General features: G+C 37.4%; 1 protein-coding gene across 1 annotated transcript; it reads left to right on the forward strand.

Moving 5' to 3' along the window:
• The first annotated feature begins 2,112 nt into the window (after positions 1-2,112).
• Positions 2,113-4,211, forward strand: LOC104418410 (probable xyloglucan endotransglucosylase/hydrolase protein 6). Its single transcript, XM_010029747.3, has 4 exons — positions 2,113-2,375; positions 2,893-2,993; positions 3,113-3,309; positions 3,556-4,211. Exons 1-4 carry the CDS (start codon positions 2,186-2,188, stop codon positions 3,944-3,946), a joined length of 879 nt encoding a protein of 292 aa, XP_010028049.2. The 5' UTR covers positions 2,113-2,185; the 3' UTR covers positions 3,947-4,211.
• The last annotated feature ends 7,334 nt before the right edge of the window (positions 4,212-11,545 follow it).

Consider the following 11,545-nt stretch of genomic DNA (forward strand, 5'->3'; position numbering starts at 1 on the left):
CCTCACCCAGATCTGACTAGGGTGTAGCCCTCACCGGCAAATGATGAAGACCTAAGCGAGGACCACGATCCTCGCTAGTGGGTGGCAAGGGCTTGCAAGCCCTCACCCAATGTTTGGCAAGCAACCCTAGCTAATCGCAATAAAGAAAATAAAGGAATAAAAAAGATAAAAAATTATTTTTAAAAATTACAAAAATTGTCTATATTAGGGTCGATGGTGTCACATAAGATGGTTGGCACTAATGTCAACGATTTCCTACTAAAATTAGTCAGATGGATTATATTAGCAAATTCTCAAAAATTTTAAAATTAATTTGGTTAACGTTAAACGATTTAGAATTAAATTGGTACAAATGTAATAAGTTTAAGATTTTTTTGATAATTTTCTCTTAGAAAATTGATACAAATGGTCCTTGAACTTTGGTCTAATGTGCAATTGATCCTTGAACTTTCAATATGTTTAATGTGATTCTTAAATTTTAGCTCAAAATTCGATGTGGTCTTTGAACTTTTAATTTATTAATGTAGTTACTAAACTTTTGGCACATGTTCAATTTAATCCTTGAACTATATGAAAAGTTGTCCATGATCTTGAATTAATGAAGGGATTACATTAAACATGTATCGAAAGTTTAAGGATTACATTGAACAAATTATAAATTCAGAGACCTTATTGAACATTAGACTAAAGTTCAAAGACCGCATTAAACAAATTAAAAAGTTCAATGAATACATTACATATTGAATTAAAATTTAAAAATTATTTATATCATTATCCCTTTTCTCTTTCGCCTCACTCAGTTAGAATTCTGGCTCCGGAGTCATAATGTTTGTTTTATGCAAAGGAAGGAAAAGAGCACTGAAAAGAACAAGCATTTTATTTTAATTCCCTCAAAATATCACTTAAAAATTTGGACCACGCAATTAAAGCTCATGATAATGTTGTAACATCCACCCGTAGGGCATCTGGTGATAGTCCTATGCCAACGCACACACGAGCGAACAACTAGTGCAGGGCACGTCATGCCATTTCATTAATTAAATGCAGGAGACCAAGGCAGTCGCGTAATCTCTCTCTCTCTCTCTCTCTCTCTCTCTCGAGTGAGAATTTGGAGGATGAGAAGCCTATGAAGCATGCAAGTCTATTGAGAATTTGTTGGCCTTCATAGGTTTCCAGATATCGAATCTGATTTTTTCAGGCCTGTACAAAGTTGAGACTTAGAAAAAATTTCACATGTCTGTCCCCCCTCTAGTAGTCACACGCCAGTCTTAATTATTCCTCGATTAGAGAGGCTTGCAGCTCCCTCTGTTCTAAAATGTTTGTCTCAGTTCGAATCAGCAAAAATATGATATTTAGGTTAACTTTCCCAAACTGAGTACGATTCCAACTTCGGAGATCCCTCGTTTCCTTCAGTTTCATTGCCTCCTTAAAAGCATGCAACCCTTAAAAAGATCTGGCCACGGCCACGAGCTTTGAGCTCGAGAGGCCAAGGGCTAGATCGGGCCATGGCCGCCCTTCCTCAAGTGGCCCATGAGATCGAGGTCAAAGCTCACTTTCATGGCCATCTTATCTGGAAGCTCCTGGCAACCATGGTCCCTTGAGCCCTGAGGAAGAAGAAGACGCCACATCAGCGCATCCCTGTTAAAAAAATTAATAAGCAATGTCACATCAAAATCACATGTCTTAACAAAGTAATAAAAAGATAAGTTGGCATTTTCAGTTAAATAAATTTCACGGAATTAGCAGAGGAACCTAATTACACCAATTTGATCAGATTTAAGACTTGATCACGTGTTTAGAACTCTCGGTGCACTTATCTATTTAAATAAAGTGAACTTTATAATTAAGGAGAACGGTTGGGACTCTAGTTGATTTATTTATATCTTCAAAAGTCAGGTCGAAGAAATTAAATTGGAATGCAATTTATGTGTGCACGTGCGAAAGGGAGAGATTGTGGGTCCAAATGACGGCTTGCCATTAGCTGGATCGAAAACAAAGGGTGGTAATGGCGTTTTCCATTTGAATGCCCTAATCAATCCCTTTCACTCCCCCACAGCTCTCTCCCTTCTCTTCCCCATTGCTAACGCTCTATATAAAAGGCAACCCATCTTCTCTCTTTTATGTCACACTCGATCAACTTGAGTTACTCCCTCTCCTGTCATTATCCTTCTCCCTGGCTTCAGTCATGTATCCTCAGCGACCTCTCGATCTCGTGATGCTAGCTGCCTTCTGCGTTCTGGCGTGCTCTCCTCTGGTTTTGGTCTTGGGTCGACCAGCGACTTTTCTCCAAGACTTCCGTGTTACTTGGGCGGATTCTCACATCAGGCAAATCAATGGAGGAGAGGCCATTCAACTCATTCTCGACCAAAATTCAGGTAGCATATCTATATATATACACGCTATGCTCGACTTGACCAAGTCCCGTGCATGAAAGTCTACTATTATCCTCGCTGCTTATTTGAAACGAGGAGAACAAGCGAAATCGTCGTCGTTTTCCTATCAAGTGGCCCGTCAAGCACATGTTTTCACCAATGAGTACGTTACCATACAAATAAAGCCAAGAATGGGCGAGGCATATTGATGGAACATTCATGGTTGTTACATTCCATTAATGTAGCGTGAAATTCAGTTGAAACAAAGATGTCGGTACATCAAGGGAATTTAATTTTCGTTATGCCAAATTACGTACGGGTTGTGTTCATTAATTAGAAATAATCAAAACGAATAGTTCGAATATTGTATGATACCATAGAAAAAGTACCGCCATATATATTTAAAGAAGCTTATGTGAGTTCAAAGAACGTGATCGAAACAGAGAGGAGCAAAAATGTTTTAATCATCTGCTTATCTTGGTTGACTGAAGGCACTGAACTTCAACAATACATGTTGCAGGATGTGGATTTGCTTCGAAACGCCAGTACTTGTTTGGACGTGTGAGCATGAAGATCAAGCTCGTCCCTGGAGACTCTGCCGGAACCGTCACGGCCTTTTACGTATGTGTTTTGCCTCTAGACATAAACCAAACTCTCTCTCTCTCTCTCTCTTAGCGTGTGAGCTGTGATTCCCAGACTGACTTGTTGTGTGAACGGGGTGTGTTTGGCTCTGCCGACAGATGAACTCGAACACGGACAACGTACGGGACGAGCTGGACTTCGAGTTCTTGGGGAATCGAACCGGCCAACCCTACACGGTCCAGACCAACGTGTACGCTCACGGGAAGGGCGACCGAGAGCAGAGGGTCAACCTCTGGTTCGACCCGGCCGCGGACTTCCACACCTATACCATCCTCTGGAACCACCACCATGTCGTGTAAGATGTCCAAATGCTTTCTGACAAGTTTTCAATGGAGTGACCTAAAGTCTACTGTGGAGTGTCAGTTGTGAGCCCTATCTAATAATATTCCGGAAATAACTGCATGCTCAGTAGTCAGTATGGACTTTCGTGGCTGCTTTTGTGGACTTGTTGAGGCTGTTTCTGGTCTTCATGTCCATTGCCGATTGAAAAAGGATCTATTGGAGTATGAAGGGTTAACTCTTTTTTGGGATTTTGTTGCAGATTCTATGTAGATGATGTGCCCATAAGAGTGTTCAAGAACAATGAGGCCAGGAGACTGCCATATCCAACATACCAGCCCATGGGAGTCTACTCCACTTTGTGGGAAGCAGATGACTGGGCCACAAGAGGAGGGCTTGAGAAGATCGACTGGTCCAAGGCCCCATTCTACGCGTACTACAAGGACTTCGACATCGAGGGCTGCACAGTCCCTGGGCCTGCGAGTTGCGCCTCGAACCCTAGGAACTGGTGGGAGGGCGCTTCGTACCAGCAGCTGAGCGCGATGGAGGCGAGGCGATACAGATGGGTCCGAATGAACCACATGATTTACGACTACTGCGCTGATCGATCGAGGTACCCGATGGTCCCGCCTGAGTGCGAGGCGGGAATATAAAGAGAAATCGTTGCTCCAGATAACGATAAAGAAAAAGAATATCCAAGCCAAATATACGAGAAAATTATGCGGTCAAGACATATGCTTGGTCCTACTCTTGACAAACTGGGAAAATCCAATACGATGCATGTATAAAGAGGGGTTGTGCTTTTATGTATTCGAGCCAGGAAAGCTGGCCAATGTCAATTTCCGTATCTTGTAATTTGTTGTGTATTTCGTGCAAGAAACTTCATAAATAAAATGTTAATATCGTACTTGTGGATAACATTTGTTTGCAATAAGTCCCTTAGCTAGTAGCTAGGGATCCCTTCACTATTAGGCGGACCGTTGATTTTCTTCCTTTGGAAATATGTACGAGTAGGGAATGCGGTGTTGTCAACTTGAGGTTATCTTAGTCTTATTCCATAAATTTAGGATGATAAGTCTTATCAATGCACTTGTCCTGTCCCAATTGGAAGATATTACGCCATAGGAGATACGTCACGATAAATCTGGTGGGCAAAACTAATTTCAGCATTAATGAAGATGGGTCCTTGGGATTTCATGGCCTGCTAGAGTAGGTCAAATTTAGAGACCTTAAAGAAAGCTGCTCGTTGAATAACATGAAGAGTGATGCTGCATGACACGTCTCGCAAGTGATGGGTGTTGGAATATACTTCAAAGAAAACACAAACTATTTGTTGTAATCAAAACATAAAATTGGAGGTGAGGTACGGATATCCGAATCTCCTTAAGGCAATTAGTTCATGTCAATAGTGCTCTGCAGATTCACGAACTATGCCTCTCAAGATACAACACATCGAACCTGTTTGGATTAGCACTATACAAACAGGACTTAGTCGAACCGTTCAATTAAACCAGCACACTCAGAAAAAATTAGAAGAGTAGAAAAGTGTATCAGAGTCTTTTTTGGAATCGAGTCGGAAAAACCAAAAAACCATTATGAAGCTCTATGCTCCTATCTATTTATAGAGATTTTTAGTTAATGTACAGAAGAGATACATGAATTAAATAGACGCATGTATCTACGAAATTCATGAATCAAGAGATACATGAATTTAAGAGATTCACGAATTCAGAGATATGTGAATTCAAGAGATACGTGGACGGAAAAGTTTAAGAAATTCATGAATCTAAAAGAGATACGTGAATAGAAAAGACATATCTTAATTTATTAGTATTCGTTGATCCATTAACCATAATTATAACCATAATTATAACAATGGGGAAATTAACCATTCAGTTCTTAATGTATTGTATAAATACCAATTTAACTTCTTCTTTTTTTAATTCTGTCAATTTAGTTCTAAATCTTTTTAAGAAATTCCATTATAGTCTTCTCAACTATTGATACCTAAATTTTGGTTAATCACTTAGGAATTCATTGCATAAAAAATTATGAATCAACCCTGCCTCCTAAACAAAAATGAATAAATAAAATTGCATTTGGAATTAGGAGAATCTTGCATCCAGGTTAGTTCATTAACAGCATTTTAATTAGACCAACGGTGAATGGTTCTGAACTTAACTAAGATATATGGATTAAGTCCCTAAAAATAACTAAATTCGACCGAGTCCATGATGGGAATAATGGTGGCCCAAATCCATAAGTGGATGCCCCGGGGAGCTTTTAGGAGGGGGCGGGGGGGGCGTTTATAGAGCTTTAATTAGTCAAATTTAGCCCATTAGAGTTTAGTAAGAGTTAGGTCTTAAGATATTTGAGCCTATTACTTTAATGAGGCATAAATTAAGCCCGTATAATCAAAATTAGACCTTGGTTAACACTATATAAATACATTGAGGTCTCATAATTCGAGGGAGGTAATTCATGGTTGAAAGAAAACACACACACACACACAGCGAAAAGGAAGAAGCCTCGGCTGAGCCCCTTTTTGGCCGAGTTCCTCCACAAATGGCTGCCCGCCTTGTTGACGCCGCAGCAGCCCCGACAAGCTTGACCCCCTGCTACCTGCAGCCGTGACAATGAGAAGCCTGCCCGCGGCGCCCTTGCTACTTTCCTGAGCCACCACGCCTCCATAGCTGTCGCTGCCCTTGCTCCGAGCTCTGTACAAAAAGGCCAGCCGCTGTCAGTGTTGCCTTGCTGATTTGCACTGATCCGAGCTCGCCCCTTGACCCGTGACGAAGCTGTGTAGTCGATCCATCAACGAGCTGAGGTGTTCTGCTTCTGTTTTGGAGGTTCGCATCAAGTGTTGGTCCCCGACCGGAAGCCCCCTCCACCGAGCAACTACCGCGGAAGACACGACCATGGCTACCCTTGCCGATCCAAGCTGCCTCCTCACCACCGCAACGTCACTGCTTTCTGACCTTCATTGAGAACCACCGTGAGATCTCCCTTGGCCGTGAGCCTTCCTGCGTTCCCTATCCATGAACCGACCGTAACCGAGACTCACTGCTGGACACCTTGGCCGTGAGCACCTTAGCCACAAACCACACCCCATTTTTGCGAGGCACACCGCCGGCTATCGTCCTCGTGGTCAATTGCCATCCATTGTTGATTCAAATTTGGAGATGAATATTAGAAATTAGGCAAGAATTTATCTGAATTTGAATCATAGATTTTATTTCTTAATTTGAATGAAGGTAGGATCACCCTATACACATGGCTGACAATCCGATGACTCTCGACCACACGAAATATCGGCTAATCCAATCCTCAATCCATTGGATATGATTGATCATCTTATTGGTCAAATTTAAGTCTACTTGAATAATCGATGCATATCTTTCCGATTCTATGTTTATCTTTTCGTAATAAATCTAATCTTCGTTTGATTTATTTTCTATTTTGAAAAAATACCAACAAAAAAAAAATGTTAGATTAGAATAGATATTAAATTAGATATGGGATAGGAATAGGAAGGATCCTAGATAAGGTTGGGGATAGGTTTTTGATTATTTTTCCTGATTGATTAGGATAGTTCCTAGATAATTTGCATTTTAGATTGATCCTAGAAAATTAGTATAAAATTCCAGCTTAAATTAGGATTTGATAGACTAATTCCTTCTAGGTAATTAATTTCCATTAATTTTTAATTACGAATGTTGATATAAAATATAAAAAAAAAAGGTCATGTACATATCATATAGAAATAGTTACATAAATTTCCATATCATCATTTAGTGATTGCATACTTGTATCATATATGCTTTGTCATTTAGTGATTGCATCCTTAGGATTAATTAATCTAGAATTGAATGCTGTGTTAGAATTACACTTGGAATTATAAGATAATTAGAAATCATATTTAGGTTCAACATGCATTTTTAATTAGCATAGTTGCGTGCATCTATTTGGAAATTGACTGATGGAAGTAGCCGAAAGGTCTTTTTTTCTCTCCCTCTCTCCTCTTCTTCTTCAATCTTTAGCCATGGGGATAGTCTCATCCTTCCCTCCATTTGTTGTTAATTTTATTTGAGATTTCTTGTTCTTTTCTTTTCTCCTAATCTAGGTTTGGGAGCTCTCTTTTCTCAATCTAGTTCTAGATGTAAGAGTTTGAACTCTCTTTATCTAGTTCTAGACATTGAAGTTTTTCTCTTCCGAATTAGATTTGGGAGTTTAATAATGTTTTCAGGGATTCGATACTCCAGTGCTTTGTCCAAGTCCTCTGCATCTAGTTTTAATGATGATCATGGGAGCTCTACCATCTCGCTGAATTTGGTCTTTTATTCAACCTATTTTGGCTATGTCCCATGTGTAAAGAAAGTCAAATCTAGGCGTGCATTGCCAACTAGCAATGCTATATATATTAAAGAAGGAATTTTTGGCGTAATGTCATTACTGACAATAATTCAAGATCCAATGATTAGCCGCCAATTATTTTGCTTGACAAATTCGATTTTGTGGTACGAGCATGTGCTTAACCCTGTTGGTACTTTGTTGATCTTCCTTATTTTCTAGATTTAGATTGACGTGTGCAGAGATAGCTATCCTGCACGTGCTACAATGGCTGGGACAAAGGGTCGCGATCTTGGCTTTATTTTGTAATATTTTAACCTTTGCTTTGCTTCGACTTACTTTGCCATGAAAGTTTATGTACTTCTCATGTATTATTTTGAGTAATGAATACAGTTATCTTTTGACCAAGAAAAAAATTAACATCAAGGTAAGTAGATTCCTTCCTTATTCTAACGATTTATTTATTTAGTGGTCTAGGTTAAAATTAATCCAAGTTGCTTGCAAAAAAATTTGATAATAAGGAAAAAAAATGTACTTAAAAGGTATTAGAGAAATATTGTAATTAAGTCCCCAATCTATGTAATCTCCGGTTTATAAGAGTAAAGTGTTTTCCTACACTTTACTAGAATCTCTAATTCACCCACCAAAATGTTGATTAGTGGCAACTTCAAAATAAAAATGATTTGCATGATAAATATTGAACCCTTGAAAGAGCCCGATCTAGATCTAGGTTTGAGGCTAGTAATCCATTAGTCAAACCTTTGAGTGGTTCATTGCTAAGGGAGGTCGCGACACTAGTTAATTTTTGCTAGAAATCGTTGACGTGGTAGAGTGCCATATGGAATAGCTAACAATGACTAGCCCACCAAGTCAACAATTTCTAGTGAAAATTGGTTGAAAGGATAACATTGAAATTCCACACGAATGTTTAACACTAAATTAGCAAAATTTAGAAAATTTAAAACTAAATTAACATTTGTACATTAAGTTTTGAACTCGTTTGGTAATTTTTTCATGCTTAGGGCTCCTGCAAGGGAAGGTCAACCATCAAAATAAATTAACAAAAATGATCTCCCCAAATGATAGTTCGTATTCTCATTCACAAAACAACATTCATGAGTCCTTACCCTCAGAACTTGGAAAGGGAGGAGAGCAAAAGCAAGTGGGTAATACCACTTCTATGCGATCAAGCTACGAAGAATCAATTATCATATGGATATGCGCACACATTGATCAAGCAACTCAACAATTGCATGCAATACCAATATGCACTTATTCAACATTATGTACTCATGTGAAGAACACGAGGATCACACTTCTTATGTGACAAGGCTCAAAAACCATATCGCCTACAATAATTGGCCAAAATCACTTCAAATGTGATTAATTTATAGACCATGTTATAAGATGCAAAAGCATAACCTAAGATCTCCATAACTAGAATCAAGAACACATATAAACAAGTAAAAGAGATGTACACACTAATTTGGACTATCTTTCATGATGCGGAATAGTGACGATCCAAACTCAAGAACTTCCTATTCTATTGCTCTCTATATCACTTGCTTAATGAGATTGCCCATCACCTTTAACGTTTTCGTGAACGCTCCTTATGTGAGGATAATCATGTATGTTAGGGTTAGAAGAGAGACTTGAGTACTATTTATAGAAGTTTCAACTAAACCCTCTCATTACGAGCCAGGCTTAACTCGGCCCACACTAGCTACCTCCATATTAAACTAATTAAAAAATCTTCTATCTCACCTTATCAAACAAATCTCGTAAAATGGTAAATTATAATATCAATTAATGTAGCCCATATTATAAAAACTCTTAGATTCTTCTACTTGGACTATATCAATTGAAATTGCATTGCACATGTGCACCTTCGTCTCATGAAAATTCTTAATAATCAATCATATCATATAAAGTCTTAAACAAGCAATAACTACATGTATACACACAGAGCCTCCCATGGTCACGAGTGTTTTTAACTTTATTGATATAGATTCAATATGGTAGTGTAGCAAATAAATAACACATCTCGTAGAAAGTAATATTTTATGTGTCATCTCATTTATTAGTTACCATTCTCTTATCTTAAGTGTCACAAAAACCTATATCACTAGAGAATGTCTTTATAGTTTGAATGAACCCACACATGTCTTGTCTTTATAATTAATATTTCTTTATGTGTAACAAATATATGCTCAAGGTAATAACCAGATGTCACTAGCCTTTACTTAAGATTTACACAATATCTTGAGATTTTTAGCAAATATATGCATTAAACTCAATAATAATGCATTTAGAATCACTTTATTGAATTCGTAAGAGTTAATATATATCATAATGTTGCTAAATGTACATAGATGTGAACTTTATTAAAGTAAAATCAAAATAGCTTCCACTAAACAACATCATCTAATGATGCTCCTTAACCCATGTAAATGACATGTTTTTCAAGAACACAAGGTTGAAGGCCTTTAGTTAGTAGATCTACAACCATATTATCTATGGAAATATGCTTTACTGTAACATCACTATTATGTATTTTTTTTTTATGGTAAAAAACTTGACCGCCATATGTTTAGACCCTTTGAGACCTCTATTGTATTAATAAATAAAACTGTAGAGTTATTGTCTCAATATGACCATGTGGGTCTATCTACAAAATTAAATTCAAGAGGTTTCACATCTAGATAACTTGAGTAACAGTTGAAAAGTATGGTATAAACTCCGGTTACATGATAGAGGATGACATAGATTTTTGTTTATTGCACCTCTTGCAAACAAAAATATGTATTCTATTATCGACTTTATGTCATCCTAACAGCCAACAAAGTTTGCATCCAAATATCTTACTAGTTGTAGGACTTGAAAATGTTCGTAAATCAGTATATGGTCTTTTGTCTTCTTTAATTATCTCAAAAATTTCTTGGCAGTAACTCAATAATTATGTCATGGATTTAACAAATATCTGTCTAGAAATCCTGTCGCAAAAGTAATGTCTGGTCTAGTGTAAATTTGAGCATACATGATATTTTCAAGTGCACTAACACATAATACTTACATTAGGTGGGAGTTCTTGAATTTGAAAGCAATTGGGATTTCTTGAATTTGAAAGCAACTGATAACTTTACAATCTCCTCTTCCACATTTGCTACTGATCAAATGATTGTAGATGCTGGATTTTTGGTATACACCGCTAGCAAACCACATTTAATGACAAGAGTATACAAGCTATCCAAGAAGTTCCCAAACATATCATTTTTACATAGATAAGATTAGTCTGTTCCACTTTATTGTACTTAAAAGAAAATTCATTCTCGAAATCTAACATAAATGACTCATTATAAAGTAAATTCATTCTCGATGCATGTGGTTCTACCATTGTAGGGAATTGCATGGTTTCTCAGCACTTGCTCTTTTCTTGTTACAAAGCTAGTGGTGATGTATGTCCGTAGTTAACTATTTTTATTCATACCTAAATTTTGGCAACCCAATTATCCATTTATTGCATGGAAAATTAGACCTTAATTTTTTTACCATTAAACAAAAATATCATATTTAAATTGCATAGCATATAATTTTATGAGCATTTATTAATTAGTTTATATATTTTTATTATTGTATTTGCATCGGACCAACGGATAGGCTTAAATTGATGGTTCTGAACTTTAATTTAATGAGTTGGACGAAACCCACGGTGAAAGAGAAGCCACTATTTCTTTGATGGTCAAAGTTATGTGCACAAAGATTTCTTGAAAATATTTTTTCGCATAGAATTTAAATGCCATGATATTTGAGGGAGGCCGCACCCTTTAGTTGTGGGAAAGAAACAAATGAGAAAAAAAGAAGAAGGAAAATTTGCACTTGTTTTTCTTCGTGTAAGGAAAATA

This window comes from Eucalyptus grandis, chromosome 9 (genome assembly GCF_016545825.1).
Source record: "Eucalyptus grandis isolate ANBG69807.140 chromosome 9, ASM1654582v1, whole genome shotgun sequence".
NCBI lineage: Eukaryota > Viridiplantae > Streptophyta > Magnoliopsida > Myrtales > Myrtaceae > Eucalyptus > Eucalyptus grandis.